At 38.4% G+C, this 20,678-nt stretch overlaps 1 protein-coding gene across 2 annotated transcripts in view; it reads left to right on the forward strand.

The window, feature by feature from the left end:
• Nucleotides 1–20,678, forward strand: part of Ntng1 (netrin G1) — a 354,515-nt gene that overhangs the window by 259,845 nt on the left and 73,992 nt on the right. Inside the window, exons 4-5 of one of the 2 annotated variants that reach the window (XM_052179408.1) lie at nucleotides 3,626–3,802; nucleotides 6,703–6,719. In XM_052179408.1, the coding sequence (XP_052035368.1) occupies nucleotides 3,626–3,802; nucleotides 6,703–6,719 (194 nt within the window). Of the gene's footprint in view, nucleotides 1–3,625; nucleotides 3,803–6,702; nucleotides 6,720–15,957; nucleotides 15,985–20,678 lie in introns of both variants that reach the window. The other variant, XM_052179409.1, reaches the window with a different exon arrangement.

Here is a 20,678-nt window from a genome sequence, read left to right on the forward strand (position 1 = left end):
TCACTACCAAGGACATACTCTCTGTTAAAACTAACATACTGAAGGAGCAGGCATCTGAGGACTGGGCGTGGTATGAAGTGATGAGCACTTAGGTGAAACAGGAAAGTGACAGAGACATACCGTTCTTGGTAAACTGAGATAAAGGAGGTCCAGTTGACCAAGATAATAAATCCTGAGACAGAAAACCCAGAAATGGATGTAAGTAGGGAAAGAAAGCCTAAAAATTTGGTTTGGGTCCTTTCAAACCTATGTCCACAAGACATTTTTGATAAATATATCTGAGAGCAGTGGGAGGGACCTGTGATGAGGATATTGATGCAGGGATTGCGGACACATTGATTGCACAGTTGCCTGCTGATAACAGGAGAGACTTCTGTGGACCCCTGTAGGACATAGAGAATACAAGTCTCCTTAAATGTTATTTATATATTCGGGGAAATTTTCACATTTGAGTGTTGATGAGAAAGATAAATTGGTTATAAAATGTCTATAATGGAAGAAAATTTAGGACAACAGAAGAAAAAGAAGGAAAAGGAGTGTTCATGGCTGATCATGCTAAGATAGAAGTCAAGGACTAGCTAGACAGTAGACAGGGTTCTGTAATTGAACTCAGGCATCCAGTAGGGATCACCAGCAAGTGAAAGGAATATTTCACAGTCAACACATCCGAGGAAGCCAAGGCAAGTGAGAATATCCATTGGGGTTTCCATGGAGAAGATATGGACAATTCTAACAGGAGATGCTTGCTTTTTGGAAGGAATGAGAAAGAGGAGGATTAATAAAGATCAAGTACATGAAAGTCAAAAGGAGGAGTGAAGCAGTGTCCTGCTTAGGATTTGTTGTTGTTGTTGTTGTTGATGTTTTATATTGCCATCATCAACTTAACACAAGCTAGAGTTGTCTGGAAAGAAGGAATCCCAATTGAAAAATGCCTCCACAGAATTGGCTTGTAGGCCAGTGTTGGGGAGCATTTTCTTGAGTAACAATTGTTGTGGGAGGGCCTAGCTCACCGTCAGTGGTGCAGCTCCTGAGTAGGTAACCCAACAGGTTATAAAATAGCAAACTGAAGAAGAGAATACTACTAGTAAGTAGTGATCTTCCATGACTTCTGCTTCAGTTCTGGCCACTGGTTTCTTCCCTGCTTAGGTTTTTGCCTTAAGATCCCTAGATCTTAAGCATATGATGCATCTTAAGCATAGGATGGACCATATGCTGTAAAATGAAATAAACCCTTTCCTCCAAAGTTGTTTTATCATAGTGTTTTATCATGGTGTTTTATGAAAGTTGTTTTATCATGGTCATGGTGTTTTATCACAACAACTGAAAGGCCTAACTAAGACAAGAAAGTAGTTGGAGAAGGTCTGGTATACAGTGGATAGTGCTCTTTCCAGAGGATAAAAGGGATCATACACTGAGTTAATATTTTTAAAAATACAAAAAACCTTGAGTAACAATTAAAGAAACCAATGCATGGAAGTAACTTCATTAATCAGAAAAGTAATGGTAGAGATGTGTATTAGTTTTGATTAAGGGTTATTAAGAGCCCTCAATAACAAGCTTTTTAGATAATGAAGAATGAATCGTTTACTGCAAAAAAAATCTGAGAAAAAATAGTAGCAAAAATGTATCTATCCTTCTTTCACCTCCTTATGTTATTCAAAGAATAACTTTCCCAGATAATATAATATCTTTAGAATGGAATTGCCTGGATCAGTTATGAGTATGCACACACTAAAAGGTGTAAGATATATAATCCAGTTCATACTGACTGCATTCTCAGTCTCCAAACATTCAAAGAGTGTATTCTTTGGGGTCACATTGTTCATTTTCTCATTTGAAATTTGGAGGAGCAGATAGGATGTTAAATCAATGGAAGCTGGTACTTCTCACGCTTGGGTTTCAAGCATCTTCCATATGTACAAACACATCCATAAATAAAGGTGCTAATGTCAGGAAAGAACAAGGTCTTTTAATAAAATGCACTCACACATATGACTGCCTGCATATCAGAGATTTTCTAGGGTCTGGTTCACAATTAAACACTGTTTAAATTAATTACTTCCTTCTTTCCTTTTAGGCAGATGGTAGAAATGTGAATCTTCAAAAATATTATTTATATATTTATATATACTCAAATTGGATTTCTATTATTTTAATGTAACCGTTCTTTTGCCTTATTATAAATAATTACACAGAGGGAGATGTAGCTAGAAGTATTATTCATTATGGAAGAGCCATTAGGACACTGAGGCTTGGTCTTCCCTGAGAGATTTGACTGAATAGCCATTGCTGCCAGAGCTACACCTTAGAAGAAAGCCAAGGATCTCGAGGTCATAGTCATTCATTTTCTTCCTTGTAGTGAATAGGAGCCCATTTGCATCAAAAGAGAATAGACATTGCTATTTAGATAGAGTAGAAATAACATCAGTAGTTAAACAATTCCATTTTCCACCTATGGAAAAGCATTCTGCTATTTTTTCAGATTTATGACATCTTCCTCCAAAGAAAATACACACCACACCACAGTATTTGTCTTTATGAAACTTGTGCCTGGCTATTCTTACCTAGTTCACAGAGCTTCTCATTTTAACACACCTACACGCAGGTGACATTTCAGTTTCTGAGTCTGACGTATGTTGGTATTTTATCCCTAGTGTGGGCACATATCTCTATTCATGGTCATTCTGCTCTGTGTGGGAACATTCCTATTCATGGTCATTCTGTCAAGGTAGTATCCTCCCCTCCACCCCCAGAGGATAAGGCCTGAAAAGGATGTGAGACAATTTTCTACCTGCTGCTTCTACAAATAGCAAGTTGGTCTTCACAGTTTCAGTCAAAGACTTTGAATGTGGGAGTGGATTAGGAAATCATGTGTTCCATTGTTGCTTCTAATATGTCACTGCTCTTTATAAGTCAGTTAGTGGCCTCAAATCACTGTCACAGACATGTTTGTTTCTTTATTTTGTATTTTCTAGGATTGCTAGCATCAGTTGGCCAGTTTCTGAGAGATCTTGTGATTGTCATATAGGTTGTGAATGGGAAATGTAAAGATTGCTGTCTTATCTCCTCTGGGGAGAGAGGGAAGACATGATAAAAAGGTTCCTGCGATTATTTAGTCCCAGAATGAGAAGCCCTGCTTATAAGCTGTCAAGTCCTTAGAAAAATACCGAGTGGCAAGTTGTTTCAATGGTTGTCATGTTTTTTCAACAAACGAGATTTGTCTTCATGATATGAAAAAGACAACATCTTTCTTTAAAGCCAAAGAAACTCATGAACTTGTCAAACTTTTGATGACACAGATGAACCATCCACTGGAGACAATATGTTAGATAGCTTTGGGGGAAAGTCTTTAGGAGCACAGCTGTCCAAGAAGAGCTTCCGGGCCATGTAGACTGGACTAGAATTAGGCTACCTCAGAATGGCACCTGCAGATGGGTACACTTGAAGGTCCCTTCTCCGAAAGGCCTTTGTTACAAAGCTCCTTATGTCTAAGCCTGCAGATGTCCATGTGTTTCACCATTTGTTTCTGTAGAGCGTGGTTTGTGAGCTCCACGTGGCCCTTCTGAAGCTAGACTGCCAAGACCCACTTGACTGACAGTGAACTCTTTATCTCCCCTCTGCCTAGGTGCAAGTGCAACCTGCATGCCACTTCGTGTTTGTATGACAACAGCAAACTGATGTGTGAATGTGAGCACAACACTACAGGTCCAGACTGTGGGAAGTGCAAGAAGAATTACCAGGGCCGACCTTGGAGTCCAGGCTCCTACCTCCCCATCCCCAAAGGCACTGCAAACACCTGTGAGTAACACTGCTCCATTGCAACATGTTCTGGGCTGAGTTGATTCTTTCTGGGTGTCACTTGAAATTGTGACTTTGCTTCCTTCCTTTTCAAATTGCAGAATAAGATTTATTCCTGATTTTACCATTTGTAAGCATGTGTTAGCACTCTAATCGTCTGTTAGATTCAGTCCTCTAACCTTCCCATTAAATGTGTTGCAAAATAGTTCCTAATAATTACAGAAGCAATTTTGTTCTAAGTAGGTGAGACAGGAGGTGTCTTTTTTTTTCCTCTCCCAAGTTAATATCCTATTACCGTAGCACAGGTCTTGAAAAGTCTCAATACCAACTCTCCATAATCAAGTTCCAGAAACCTCTGAGTATTGACAGTTCCATTTCTACCAAAAGACACTTTGTCCAGAGAAGGTTGGCCCCTTCAGTTCTAGGTGGCCCATAACGTGGCCTGGTGAGAGAGCTGACTTTTCCCAGCTGTGCCTGCTCTGGATTCTCTGAGCAGCGGATGCCTCTGGATGAAAGACATGACTGTAAGCTTCAGGGCGCCACATGAAGAAAACAGGTTCCTGTCTGTCTGTGAATGAGCACCGGCGATATCTTTGTTCACAAGACCCACTAAGATTCATGTGCATGGCTCAGTGACATCCCTGCATATGTAAAGGCCAAACTTTACATGCCTAAGGAGTAAAAGAACTATTTCCTGAATAATCTACACAATTCTGAGGACAGAATGATTAGCCACCTGGAAAAGCTTAAGGTTTGGCCTCCTTAAAAGGCAGAAAAAGGGCAAGATTACCATAGAACCTCACAGCAAGAAGCCAGAACAGCCACAGGACAATGAGAAGTTGAACAGCGAGCCACAGGCTCCATGCTAGGCTAAGAATGTTATCTGGTACTTCAAAGCAGCAGCTGGAAGAAGCCCATCGCTAAAAACCAATATCACAAGAACCTGAGCTTTATCAAGTTACATGTCGGAGTAATGGACCAGGTAACAAGCTATGAAGTGTGAGGGCATGAAATTAGGATAAATTTCTATGAAGCAGAAAAGAGCCTTCCCAGAGGTTAAAAAAGAATCCCTTTGTAGGAATGTTCAGTTTCTCTCTGTGTTAAAGGAGAAACTGACTTCTTGCTACAAAATTAACACTTTAAAGCTCTTTTCAGCCAAAGTGTTGATTCTTTTTTCAGGTGATTTTATTAGTGGGGACTGGGAGCTTTCTCTGGTCACTGGAAGCCATGATGTCCCAACTTTTGAAAGGATTCCCTGAGGTTATCTATTACAGTCTCGGATGTCTGGCTACCTGAGAACTCCTGTCATCACAGTTGTCAATCTTAGTTTAAAGCTCTCCCAAAGTGACAATGACCCACATATTACCTTCAGGTTCTGATTATCCTGCAATGGTAAAGTATAAAAGAGGGCCAAGCACACATATAATTTCTAGCACTCTGGTTCATGTCTAAGATCAAGACTTGCCAAGGTCACTAGAAGGGCAACAGTTAGGCTACCATCAAAGACATTGGCTTCACCCTGACACAGCCCTGTTCTGCCCATTCTACTTACTGTCTCTTAAATAATTCATTTTTCAGAACATTTTCTCTAGAAAGACTTTATTTCTAAGAACCTCCCTTCCTGAAATGAGTTTTTTTTTTTTACTACCTTAACTCTTTACATATTAAATGGCACCAAGTTAGTCTTTGCCAAGTGGCCATAACCTCCTTTGACTTTCCCTAATTGTTTAACTATCCCCTCTCTTGTTTTCACTGGTTTTCTATGAACTACTGTAATTCTTTCACAACTGTGTTCAAGCCGAAAAATGACATATGGACTCAATGGCTAAGAGATCAATTCAATGTTCCAGTCATCAATACAAGAACTTGATGGAGGACTTTGAAAATGATAAACGTCTTAAAATCAACACATTCTCTAACAGTTCAGGTTGTGAATAGAACATCCCAAAATGGCAATAAACACTTTTACAATTTGGCAGTGTTACAAGACCAAATCCACATCCCTCTATTTGCTAATAATCTATCCTCACCAACATCCTGTTTCCCATACTTAGTGTGAGGAAAGGATAACAGTTCTCTCACAGGAATTTTGAGAGGATTAAGAAGCTAATTCACACTATATGCTTTACATAACATCTGTCACAAAGTCTACAAAATAATTTTATTTTAAGATACTTTTACATAAGACAGCCTTGCCCTCTTTTGGACAACTTTATTAATGTAATTTCTTTCTTATCTTCAGTGTTGAAAGTCTCTTCATCTTGACCCTTACTTTCTTTCTAAGTAAGATAAGAACTCTATTTGTCCTGATTTTATTTATTCCAGGTTAACAATTTCCCAACACATAACCCATCCTCATGTGAAAGTGTTTACATGTCTCATACTTGGTTGCCTGTCTTAGAAGTCCATTACTTTGATTTGACTCAAGTACTGAGCTCTTCTCTTCTATAAAGCTTACAGAAGAGGCATCTTTCTTGTCTCCCTAATTATGCTTACTCTATTTTTTAATGTTATTTTTAAAATATCCTTTGAATTTCATTTTATTTTCCAAAACCTATTTCACTCTCATTGTTTCTCTTCCATATTGGTTGTTCTCACATGCATAATATGTCAGCACATGCATGTGCACATACACACACACACACACACACACACACACACGTACATGTACACGGACACACACACACATCCTCACTTTAGTTGATGCACTGTAAGAGACACGCTCAGCTTGTCATATCTCCATAAAAACCTTCAAGTCATTGAAATGGAAAGGACGAGACTACAACCTCTGACATCTACCTTGGTGGCCCAGAGATGCTACTAATCACAAGCAATCTCTATATTTAGAATCACAAGGAGGCAGGACCATGTCAGATTCTGTATACCTTCAGAGGTTTGAGCTAGAAAGGCAGGAGCTCTTTGTTTTAAGATCCTCTTCAAAGACACTCACACTTAGGAACTCCATTTAGGAATAACTCAAACTGGGACCTTGTTGAAAGTCCCTGAGCTCTGAAGGTATCACATTTTAGAGCAACTCAAAACCTTTTGCCCATGACAGGAAAGAATTGCATGGCGCACCAACACTTGAAAATAAAATCTCCATGGTCTGCTAGACAAGGCATCATTTTTTGTCTTTCTATTGATCTTTATTCCATTCTTTTTAAAAAATGCATTCTTATATATTCTTTGAATTTTATTTTTATTTTTCAAGTAGAGAGAAGCTCTGTCCAACATAATGCCTAATCATTATTTTCTTGATTCCTCTTGTTCAAATCATGAATGAAGGTATTAAGTAGCAACACTCAATCTCTTACCCATGATGTTTTTCTACATGTAATTTAATGATCTCCTTGTAAAAGCAATACCTTCAACAAAATACCATGTCTGTACATCTCTTTCTCAACTGGGGTACTTCTACCCTTAATAAAACTCTGTGACAGGCTTGAGAGATGGGTCAGTGAATAAAGCACTTTATATGTAAGTTCAAGGACCAGAGTTTGGATACACAAAATTGACTTAATGCCAGAAATGTTCGTGAGCATCCGTAATGCCAGCACTCCTACGTAGAGCTGAGAGATGAAGGGAAGAGAGTGTAGAACAGTGGCTCCTACTCTGTGGGCCACGCACAACTACTCTCAGGTCAAAGAGCCCTTTCACAGGGGCTGTTCTAAGATCATTAGAACACAGAGATATTTACATTGCAATTTATAACTATAGAAAAATTATGGTTATGAAGTAACAAAGAAAGTAATTTTATGGTTGGGGGTCATCACAATATGAGGAACTGTACTAAAGTCTCTCAGCATTAGGACAGTTTAGAAATTCTGCTGTAGAGGCTCATGGGCCAGCTGGACAAGGCTGTGCAGCAACAAATAACAAACTCTCAAACAGGGTGCAAAGCTATTTCTGACACAAAAGGCTGCCTTCTGACCAGTACACATGCAACATGGCAGGTACATGCAAGATTTATACATGTGAATACCTGCTATACACTATACACAAAAATGCATACCATCTTTTTAACTTCTATGGCAAAATAAGACTTTTGTTTTACTAATTTTTATATTCACATCACATTATTAGAAGTGTCTAGGAAGTTCTCCCATAAAGTAACCTGTTTGATTCAGAATCAAACTTACTTATTTCATTGAAAACTTAATAGCTTTCTATAAAACATTCTTGTGGGCGTGATGGTCTAAAGCGTTTCTTGCAGCCTGGCCTTAAAAGAATGCCATGGAAACAGACAAAGGCATAGCCAGTTCAGCTATGGTTTATATTTTACCTTTCTCTAATATCCTTCAAATAAGGAAAATTAAATTGATCTGACATTGATATTATTCATCTGTTCAGATATCCAACTCGAATTGTTGTACAATATCTCCTACTCCTATGAGTAATGGGAAGTAATTTGATAACTATTATATTATTTTCCCTGATATTAAATTTGCATTGACCAGTTTCTATAGTCCCAGACATACACATTGGTGTGTCATTACCCAGTCAGTTTCCTAAGCACTTTAAATGCATTAGTCCCTTCTAGACTCACACCGGTCTTATCAGATCGATGAAATGGTTTTACATTTTCAAATATGGAAACGTGATTATGATTCATGTGGTTCAGGTGTGCACAGGTGGTAGGGGTGGGATGAAGACTTAAACCAAGGTTTGTCTTCCCTTTACTGAGCGTTTCATGCTTACTCCTCTGGGTCTTTGACAGAGCTGGCTGTCTCTGTCTCCCCTGGGAACAGAGCTCCACTTTGACATCCATTCAAACAAGAGGCTCTCCCCTAAGTCTCCTGGCTCCACAGAACTTCCCTCCATGTGCTCGATCCTTCCTGTACTTGTTCATTATTTCCCAGCCTTGTCTATGCTCACTCTACTGGACCGTTTTGCTCTTGTTTTTGTTTTCTGATTTTTTGAGGTCACTCCCACCCACTGTAGAGGTCAGAAGGCAGCCTTTTGTATCAGATATTGCTTTGCACCCTGTTCAAGAGTTTGTTGTTAGCATCTCAGTCTGTCTTCTCGTTTTAGTTCTGGAATTAGTAGTCATGAGCCAAATCTAGTTCCGGACTTTTTAGTGAGTACAGACCAACTTTATCAGCTGTCTGTACAGATCACAACATCACAGGAAGTTCATTGCTTTCTCCAAGAGTTCCTTCTCTTCTCTCTTTATTGACATTCTGCTTATGCCTTGAAGACTCTGACTTAATGCTAACTCATCAATAAAGCCCACTTAAACTCTCCTATGCAAAACTAGCTAGTCCACCCTTTCTCTTTCACTTTACTTTGTTACAGTGTGTCTGGACCTAATGGGACAGCTTGACTATTTCGAACAAAACTGTCAAAACAACAGCTATTGATGCTTACTTAGGCTTTTGAATTTCATTAAAAACTTTATATACATTATAGGCTTAAATTCCCCACAATATCTCCATTCATTGTGAACTAGTATTATCCCATTTGAAATATGTGGGAACATGGATTCAGCAAATGAACAAGATTTCCTAAGATATCACAGCTAATGCATGAAAAAAAAAAGAAAAAGAAAAAGCTCAATTTAAACTCAGCCCTGTCTATCTACAGGATCTGAAACATTAGCTATTTAATAGCATGGCTGTATTTTATTCTTAGTCCTTTTAAGTGTTTATAGAACTGTTATTCTGGCACATGATTGAGTAATCCTAAATAATCCTATAATGCATGCATGGCTAGATTGTTTTCACATCCATCTTCTTAGGTCTTCTAGAATATGTAGCCTTCACAGTCCATCAGCTCTAACACCAGAGCCTTCAGTCTCCAACAGTGAGAGACCATCTGAGATCTTGGAGGAAATTCAATAGTAAAACAGGCTTTTTGGTACTCACTACTCATGCAACCATCTAGAACCAGCATGCTGGCAGGCTGGTTTTCACAGGCCTCTGTGGGCACCATTGCACACCTGGCTTATTGGACTACTTCCAGCCTCTGACCTCAGCCCCTGAAAGTGTGATCTCCTGTTCAGTCACCATGGTGTGAAAAGTGCAGGACCAACTACGCATTCAACAACCTTCTAAACCCAATACACAAGAAGAATCCCAAGCTGTTCATGTGTAAGTACCAGCCCTTGCCTGAAGCTCATAGGGAGACTTATGGTTTTGAATGCAACACTTTCAGGAATTTTGAAAGGTAAAACAATGCATGTATGTTATTTTATAATAGTATCCAAGGTAAAATATCAACAGCTTTACTCAATCAAGCATTTTACAAGATTATTCTCACCAGGGGAAGAAAAGGAGACAGTTACTAGCTTTCTCTCCAAATTACTTTATACCACATTAGCTTGGGTTTGGGGAGTACTTTGGAAAAAGCTTGTCGTTTTCACATTTTCTGTTTACATTTGAGAATGTTAAATAAGAGATTTCAGTCTGTAATAAATAGAATGGCTGTCTATTATGGTGGTTTTGGTCTAGAATTAGGAAGCCAGTTCTAAGTTGAAAGTTCATTTTTCTTCTCATTTGACTGGGCTGATATCGGGCAAGTGGTACATCCTCTTCCCCATCTGTAAAATTAATCTGACTATTCATAGAGTTGACATAAAGATTAAATTTACCAACAAACATAAAACAGTGCTGGGGCCATAGAAAACTGAATTTAGTTGCCATAATTATTGTATTCGCACTGAGAGCTAGCACAGGATCAGCAAAGTTTCCCCATGGAGATAGCTATATGGAAAGATAAACTGTGCTCAAACGCCATGTTGTTATCCATAATACAAAATAACTGCTATGACATTAAAAATACTCAAAACCTTATGACCAGTGTATCCTCTTTCCTGCAATTAAACCTGCATGTGGCGTCAGATAATCTTCCAAAGTCTGCCTTGTAAGCACAGGAGCAGGAAATTTAAATGGCTTTCATGTTAATAACATCAGGCTGAAGCATCCTGACATGCACATCTTGCCAGACACATACTTCCTCCAAATGGGAGGGGAGAGTTAGAGGGCATCCAGGCCGCCAGGCCTCTTCCTCAGGCAGCCATGACACCATAATGCCACCATTTTTCAGGAGATCCCTTTTCCTAGGTTTCCCCTCTTTGATGAGTTTATTCTCCCATTTGTCAGATACATTAATACAAGAAGTCAGGTTAATGTCACCTCTGTCATGTCTGCCATGTATACTTCATTCCCAGCGCTCTTCTATGGCAGAAAGGTGACACTGACTCTCTCAATTTGGATAACTTACATGAGGGTTCTGTAGTGTCATTTGTGAAGGCAACCTCATTTTCCTCACTTTCAAGGCTCTGGGAGACAACACCTGCTTAGAACAACAGTGACTAGTGACACAGACTAAAAGACCCTGAAGCAATTCCTCTAGAATATGAATGAGTCTACAGAATAATTTCTTACCATTCCTGACCTCTTATTTATGGTGCTTTAGGACTAAGTGTTCCCAATGGCTGCAGTCTGACTGGAAGACTATCTACTCACCTACTTGATGGCTTTTTTCAAACCATCCATCCCAACAGTGGACATTTTTTCTTGCATTCTAAAGTACACTGAATCCTTATCACATTGCCTCCTTCTTGACAGAAAGCTGCAAAGCTGTCTGTCATTGATTTTCAAAAGATTTACAGCTCACACACTACCTTAATCTGCTTCTTCAGATTAGGTATTTACTTTTTGGATCTCTGCCATGTTGACTTCTGTGAGTTTAGTATGGAAATACCCTTTCACTGTTGGCCCAATGGAGGAAGAGCTAGCCAAAACATGAAGAAAATATCATGCTATAGCATTCTATTATGTTCTTGTCTCTAGCCTCAGCAGAATTCCCTTATAATAGAAATTAAAATATACATGGCAACAGAAATGGATGAGCAATTGCTAACACCTTCCTTCCTTTCTCTTGCTGCACATGATGACATATGCCTCTTTGGTTTAGTGGTGTACATTTCTTTAGTGAAGTGACATTTTAATGCTAGAAGCATCAGTGCTGAAACCATCTACTCTACTGTAGAGACTCTCACTAGAGATCACCCACACCTCTGTTTGTCTCTCCCAGGATGAGTTTACACTGCTCAGCCACTGGGCCTGGGAGCCACAAGCTCTAGCACTGCATATTAAGGGGTCAGCTTCTGTGCCTACAGCTTCCTATGCCAGCTGTGGAATGAAAAGCTGGATAAATGATGGCTTAAGTCCTTTAAGATCTCAAACTTTTACCAACATTCCGAGAATTAACTTATGTTGTTTTCTCCCCCTTTTTTATTAATATATTTTTATTATGTATTACATCTATATGTTTCTGAAATATCTTTTATGTTATTCCAGAGACAGAATCTACATTTCTGGTCCTTCCATGGACTCCTAAATAAAAAAAAAAGTTCAATTTCATATCTACTTTTAAGGTTATATGTTTATTCTTAAAGAGAATTCTTAAATTTTCTGCCCTGTAAGTTCCATAAAACCTGTATTTGTCCATGGGTAATTTAGGAAAAAATATAAATAAATGCATCAAACAGGAATTTAAAAAAAGAGAGATGAGCAAAAGACTAGAAAGAAAATAGGCCAGATATTCAATGTCAGACAAATTCTCTGGTTAAGTACCAAATTTGGCTTGACCCAGTGAGTTTCATGGATGGCAAAGTAGTGACAGGAATCTATCATTTATTTAAGACTTCTAAAATCTACATTTCAGATTTCTTCCTATCAGAACTTTAATCACAGCCATTTGGAAGGCTGAGGCAGGAGAATTGCATCATAAAGGCCCTCCTGGAGTATGGAGAGGGCTGTAAGGTAGAATGAGCAACTTAATGAGACCTTATCACAAGCATAAAGTAAAAAGAGGATTGCTAATAGATCCCTGTGGCAAGCACTTACCAAGCATGTGTGAAACCACACATCCAATCCCCAGAACCAATACATTGAAATCAATACATCGTTGAAACTTCACTGTATAATACTTTGTCCCAAGGCAATATGAGAGACACAGAAAGGGGAAGGGAAGTGGTCTTGCTCCCTAGGTGCTCTCAGAGAAATGCAGCTGAATTACCGAAAAGAAAATCTATCATGGAAGCCTATACAAAGAGCTATGATATCATGACGAGACCAGCCAACATCAGGGGTAGGGATAAAGAAGGGAAGAAAACACTCATGGGCTCAGTTTTAAAGGTAAAACTATTCTGTAAGCAAAAGTTACCAGTTTACATGGAGCAAACAAAAAGAAAACTGACAACATGTACCTAGACAATTGCCCCAAGCACAGTCTTAGTCACACCATTATTCACCGTTATAGTGGCCATTGTAGAATGGCATCAGATCCTTTGCTTCAGTTTTATGGTGCCTGAAGACACCTTACTTGCCATTTCTAGACAACCCTGCATCATTTTCTTGAGCTCTTAAAGTATTTCTCACAGCTTTACATACTATCTACTACATTGGTTATAGTGGGTTTTCTAAGTTCTTCAGTTGTCTACAGACATCCCAAAGCAAGGAACTTTTGACATTAAAGTAGGAACCATTAGGAGAAAATAACATTTTGAAATGAATTAATGGACATCCCTTGGTGCTCGGATATATTCAATTTCAAAACTCTTTATTCAAATGAGCAGTTTAAAAATCTTTTCTGAGCAATTACCATTTTTACAGACATGGAATAAAGAGTGACTCATCTGGCAGTGCCTCAAAAAAAAAAACTACAACATGCAGAATGAAGAAGAGCCTGAATTATAAGCACCCAGTGTTAGGTAATAGCATCTTCATGAGGAAAATAGAATCTGAGAATAGTCATGGTTGGCACCGTGTATGTACTTGGAATGAACTGGGTTCTTCTGCACTCGAGGCCCCAGAGGAACAGAATCACTTTTGCATCTTTCTGAAGCATTCTACAGCGGCAAACACTGCAGTAAGCTGCCGTGCGGGCTTGTTTATTATTGTGCCTGTTGGAACTCCCTGAGCAGTTCACCTTGCATTTATGCATAGCCCTCTGCATCGGCGGAAGTTTGAAAACATATGAAGAGTCTCTCCCTGCTATCTTAACTTCCATTCTCTTTGATGGATTGCAATAGGCAAGCAGTGCCTTGTATGAGAGAAGAGTTTTCAATCATGAGGAAACTCTGAGCTTCTGCAATTGATACTGAAATTATGATGCTGCCATCGCACCTCACCCAGTGGGGAATTTGCAAAAATGAAGGGGGAAAAAAGATTCAGTACCAAGGCAATGTCACATTGCAGTAAAGACAGTTGACTCAAGTGTTGGGCTTGGAGTCTAGCTGTCCTTTGCAGAAATCACATTCATCTTAAAAGTCAGTTCATAAGAGTTGAAATATGAAAATTTAGTTTGCCAGTTTTGATTGGACAGAGATCAGTAATTAATATGAAGTATTGTAAATTACAAGCATTTAGGGACTGAGTACATGGCTCAGCGGGTAAGGTACTTGCTCAAATACAACCATGAGAAATCTGAGTTCAGATACCCAGTACCCAAACAAAAGACTTGTCCGGTGGCACATGCTTGTAAAACCTAGTACAGAGGACCACTCAAGACAAACAGATTGCACAGGCTCATTGGCAAACCTGTCCAGCCAAACTATTAGATTCAAGCGGAGTGAGAAACCCCATCTTTAAAAAATAGGATGTAAAGGAATAGAGGAAGATACCTAAAATTGAACTCTGCACTCAACATGTGCAGACTAAGGAGAGTTTCTGTCTTTCATCTTTCCAGTGTTTTTGATACATCATAATAATCCTTTATCTCTTATTCTCCCATTTCTCACATGAACACAGAAAAATAAACTTTATTTAAAAGGCCACAAAGCTAGATGTCTCAAAGAAAGGTACAGTGATCAGTTCAATTAGGCAGAAGGCAGTCGTTTGAAGATTCATGCTAAAATAGAAGCTTAACAACTCTTACAGTTCCTACCTGTGAAGAACATGTCTGACCAACACATTAAAAGCTCTTACTTACAGGCTACATAACCTATTAAGTATGCTTCAGTGTTATCTTGTTCAGTCGTCACAGAAACCCACTGAAGTAGAGATGATAGGCCCCTTTGTAGATGGGGCTTGAAGTAGCCAAAAATCACCTGCCTAGGAAACAGTGGCAATGCAGAGCCCTCACACAGGACTGCCACATCCCCATCTCATTGTCCCAATATAGCAACCATAAGTTGATGTCAAGAAGTAAATCTCTAGTACTTAAACAGCAACATCTGTCACAGAGATGCTCTAGGAGTAAACTAAGACAGTAAGAGTAACTGTTGCCAGAAAATAACAAGTCTTCATGATTTCCACCTATCAATTTATATAGTAGTCACAACAAATAGAGACATAGGAAACGAAGTAAGCAATGAGATCATAAGGGACTTCCAAAGACCCCAAAGTTAGTAAGAATTTAGGAGCCATCCTTTGAACCTAGATGTTCTGGCCGCTGAGAATCTGCCTTAGGTCAAAGCACTATGGTGCTTGGTAGGACTTGTAATGAGGATACAGACTAAATGCATGTCTACATTTCACATCAGGCCAAACTGTGAAATGTGAATTAACATGAAGCTGAATTATCGGTGAATCCATGATCAATATGCACAATGTAATGCATTCTTGAATTATTCTGCTCAATTAAGTTTCTATTACAGAGTTTAATCCACGTATCTGACAGGTAAAAGAGGAATAAGAAAGATGACTATGTGAAATTAATCAAACAAACTGTCAAATGATTTTTCAACAGTTAATGCTTGCACCCCATAATGCATTGAGAGGGACCTACTGCACATACTGCTATATTTGCACAGGTACACCTGGGGTTTATTCAGTAGGATGGTCAGAACAAAAGCCTAGCTCAATATCTGCTCAGAGACACCGAATTAATCCATGTGTACATGATTGTAATAATCATGTTGTAAATGAGCACAAAATGTTTGATGTTACCAGGCATCCTTGCACTACCAATTGAAAATGGACTTTAATTTTTCAATTCTGATGAGCTGAGGAGTTTATGAATACATGCAAATTCTTTGAGCACTTGTGTATAAATACATATACACATATTTTGTGTAAATTTTTCTGTAGCAATTTCTAATAATCTTAGTTACAAACTGTCACATTTGAAAGAATTTTACGATAAATTAAAGATGTCACTTAGCAAACAGCTAACACTTCTTTACTGTTTTGTTTTGTGTTTTCTCTGCAGGTATCCCCAGCATTTCCAGTATCGGTAGTAAGTAAAACAATCACCAAACCAAATCTAGGCTAGCTTCGCTTTCTTGTTCAGCTCCTCAGAACTCTTTTCTTGTATCCATTTCTGATGCAATAAAATATGATCTATGGGTATTCGAGTTTCCTGATAGTTGCAGGCACAAGTATACTGGGAACACAGATAAAATGGTGACACATGCACCTCTTCAGTAGTTGTGCAATGCCAGTTTTCCTGATGGCTTTGAATTCATAAAGGCTGCCAAAACAGGGAATTAGTTACTTGGATGAACACTCCATAGACTATTTTGTTTATTCATATTTAGTAACCAAAAGAGATGGCACTCTATCTGTAGCACTAAGTGTGGGTTTCTAATGTATCTGACAGAAGCAAAGAAGGGATCTCCATGAATGCCTTGGGTGTGTTCATTGAAATCCAAGGAAAATATCATGAATATTAGGAGGAAATCTTTTAATGCAGTAAAATGCAGGTTTTGTGAAGGCCTGAAAGAAGTTATGAACATTAATCATCCTGAGGAATTAGATACAATCAGCTTGCACATCACCCATTCCTCTCTCCTAAATTACAGTGGTCCATTCATTATGGAGTCCTTTGTTTTCCCTTTGGTAAGAAAGGGGTATATATACAAAGTATAAGAATAGTACTAAATTTTCCTAAAGAAATCTCTTAGTAGATAGCCAATCAATTGAAGAGAAACCTTCATTCTATTCTCTGGATAATCCTTTCCAACATCTCTGCTCTGAGCATCACCAGCTACCCCAAGAGACTCAGTCCGCAAATCCTCTTCCTGTCTGAATCATTACAGCCTTGACCATGCTGAAAATGTTCATTACAAACATATAGCACAATACTGTTTCAGAGCATAACTTTACACAATTTTTACAGCATGCCCCTTATGTACATGGCAAAAAAAAAACCTTGCCACAACAACTGAGTAACTGATTTAGAAATAAAATATAGAGGGAGCCTTAGTTATGGACTATAAATGGAAAGAAGAATATTTCTCATGATGGTCACTTATCAAAGGCTTGTGCCATAAAAGCTGTGCCAGGGATAATGTTCACAGTGTAAATAACAGCATTTGAAGCATTGCCAAACCCAATACCCTTCTAAAAGCATTACTCTGATAATTTAGATAAAGAAATCTGCCACTTCTTATACATGCAAGGCCAGCTCTTCTAATTTCTTAATCAGTCCAGTTTACTTAAACTTGTGAACAGGCCGAGGCACTTATCTGTTAAGCATTAGATATGTTGAATGACCATGAAAATCAGCTGCTCTGTAATCAGAAGCAGCATTTGCATCCATTTTTAACACAAGGCTACAAGTGCAGCTCTGTCCTTGTGATCTTACAAATGTGGTATTGGGGTTACATCCACGCCAATGAGAACATTCAGCTCTGGCAATCTAATATTCCTGTTTGAGTGCTTGCTTTTGCCTATGTATGTACCTCAAAATGCTCCTTTCAGGCCTTGACAACTGTTTTTGAACAATATTAGAGAGAACCAGAAAGGCTCTCATGATCTCTGGCACGTCCCGAGTTTCAGAAATGGATGAATGGAAAAGTAGTTCTTTGGGGCTGGCATGTGTTTCTGTTCTGAGGGGCAGATGTGTGTTGCATGGACCTCTGACTGTATCTGCTCACCCCGCATCTCATCTGGCCGCCTCCACCCCATCCCCCATCTCTGAGCATCAGCAGATGTTGACCTTTTATGCATTGAATCAGGAAATTGAAATTTTGTTTTGCACAGTTACCTTTTGAAATCAGTGGTGACCTGAAAGGATGCTGTGTTGTACCCTTGGAAAATGTACTAATCTTAATTATCAGAAACTGAGAATACTTTTACCGTTAATATCTGTGGAAAAAAATCTATGACTCAAAATTATATTCTATAGTCTGAATGCCCCTGGCTCTGCATCTTAAAGTACAATGGGTATTTTGAGATTTTTTTTGTTTTGTTGTTTTGTTTTTTTGCTTTTGTTTTTGTTTTTCTCTAATCAGCAAGATGAAAGAGAATTTAGGGCTCACCCAGTATCACAAAGGACTAGCTTGCCTGTTGCCTGGCCTTTAAGGTAAAGAGAGTCACTAAAACACCATCAACCACGATGGTATGTTCCAGGTGTGTTTAATGGCATTAGCAAGTTCCTTCTTTTAGCCTTATATGGTGCCTGTTGTGTGTACTGGTGAATTCACATGTAAGTGATTTCACTGACAGACCTGGAAGGTACAGAGGGTGCAGGTACATAGCTTCAAGGTACAAGACAGAGACAAGGAAGCTGCTTGGATATTTAGATCAGTCTGGACATTTCCAAGAGCTTTTCTCTTCACTGTAAAGAAGGAATCAATGACTACAATTCCAACAGCTACCTAGGAAGATCCCACTGTAACAGATGAAACACCCAAGACGGTCTGCTCATCAAAGTGGATTTCTTGGAAAATAAATGATGTATATTATCGATGTAAACTATTGATGTATGTAACCATAAGTTTACATGCATATGCCATTATTTTACAATGGCTGGAGGATTTAGCTCTAATAGACTTCAGTATAGATTTCATATATTCAATGTCAGCATTAAGATTCAAATACATGGACAGACTGGCTATCCTTTCCGATCATCTACTAAGAATATTTAAGAAAACCAATTTCCCATTAAGGTAATTTGTACCTGCTGATGTCAGTCTACTAGGAAACAGGGTCCTCAAACATCCCCAAAGCACTTGAACTAAAACCTAGTCATTTTAATGTGCTTTGACCCATGGCTAAAAAAAAAATACTCGTGGTATTGTCAGCAATTAATGAATCCCAAAATAGATCTGTAGCCAGTTGAGTCTTATGACTATTGTTTTTATACAATCTTATATGATGACAATTCACTCAGGTCTCACTTTATATGAGATGTACATATAATAATTCACAACTTTATCTAAGTGAACATTTGTTGATGCTGATGATCCAAATTAATAGATGCTTTATTGTGGGTGTTTTTGTTTATAGTGAGAATCTAATCATTACCTTCTAACATGCATTTTCTAATTCTCAGCCCAGCAGTCCAAAGACTAATCATGTTAAACCATATATTGCAAAGAGTATAATTAGACTGGCAAGAATTGTCCTAAGGTTTTGTAGCTTTGTGGGTGTGATTACTATGTCCTACAAAGGTAGATGACAGATGAATCAGATGTGAAAGTTATATCCTACAGAGAATGACATATGACATCAAGAAAATCCATTTAAATATCTTGGAATTTTAAAATAAATGCCAAAGGAAATCCACAAAGGCAAAATAGGGATATGGCTGGTTTGCATCCCTCACTACAGATTACTTTCCTAAATAACTTTTATCTGACTGACAAGATGGTATACTAAGCATACAACAGTGATGGACCTGTTTGGCCTTCCCCTTTCCCCACACCCCAATTATTAAAATTGAAATAACAATTCACTTAAGGGAAATATCTCATTTTCCTGTTTTCTTTTATAATGAGCATTGCCTTCATCACAGAGTTAAAAATTCATCCCTAATTTGATTTAATTGGCAGGACTATTAAGCAAGGGAAATGCTACCTGCAGGGATCCATCAGCCTGTTGAGAAATCCTAGAGATGTTTTCATACTTGAGAACATTTGATGCCAGTTGGAGACCTTGTAAAAGTTGTTTTCCATTCAGCATCCAAATATTTCTGTGCAGTGTTGATTTGTTGTAGAAACTTGAATGGCGAGAAGGAAAATGACAAGGTTAATCATTTACACGCCCAAGGGTTATTAATAATCATGTTCACTCTTTTCAGAGAGCTGCAGTGTCTGTTTGATTCCCCCGCCTTTGTTTTAATACTTCTAAATCCCCCCAAATAAAAGTTCCATTGAATTGCCCTTTAACTAATTAGATTTTATATAATGAGGGAAAAATGATCAGGCTAGTGTAGCAACATGGCAAATTGCATAGTGTGCTACATTAATTTTGAACTGTTTGCTGATGTTCCAGAAAGAAAGCTAAGATCTCAGGTGCAATGCCTTTTGGGACTATTTTATCATGTACCCAGTATCCTCATCACAGATCCATTTCATATTTGTGTAACTAGCATTTCATATTCATGAAACCTTTGTTGTTATTCTAAAATTGAATGAACATTAGGACATAGCTGCCTTTTTAATCCTAGATAAAATCAAATATTCCAGCGAGAGGGGAGGAATCTCCTACTTAGAGAAGAAAACAATGGAGAGGTTTTAACCAATCTTTATTGACCAAAATTGCTCATCTTGAACAAATTGGATTTTTTAGGTTCTAACCTTCATCTAGTCAATTTTAGAAGGTCAATCCACTTTTTAAGTGTGAGCTAAAATCTCTACTTTGCTAGTTGTCTTTGTAGGACAGGTTGTTCTGCAGATAGAAAACATATCAGGGTTCCTATAATAAACTCTCAAACAAGTTACTGTGAATCCCTACCCTGCAGTAGCTCCTTCCAAGGGATATCCATTGAAGTCATCTTAGAATATACATCTTCTTGAAGTATCAGTGAGAAAGTGAACAACTGACCATTCCACTTCTTTGGAAAAATTATACAAATATATATGCTTTGAATTGTAGGGCCTTGTCCCCCAGGTTTCTACAGAATTCTTCTTTACAAATTTTAGGCTCAGAGTGACCAGTGAATGATGAGCTGGACTGTCAATCTAATTTTATAGCATTAAATGA

Source organism: Apodemus sylvaticus, chromosome 4 (assembly GCF_947179515.1).
Source record: "Apodemus sylvaticus chromosome 4, mApoSyl1.1, whole genome shotgun sequence".
Taxonomy (NCBI): Eukaryota; Metazoa; Chordata; class Mammalia; order Rodentia; family Muridae; genus Apodemus; species Apodemus sylvaticus.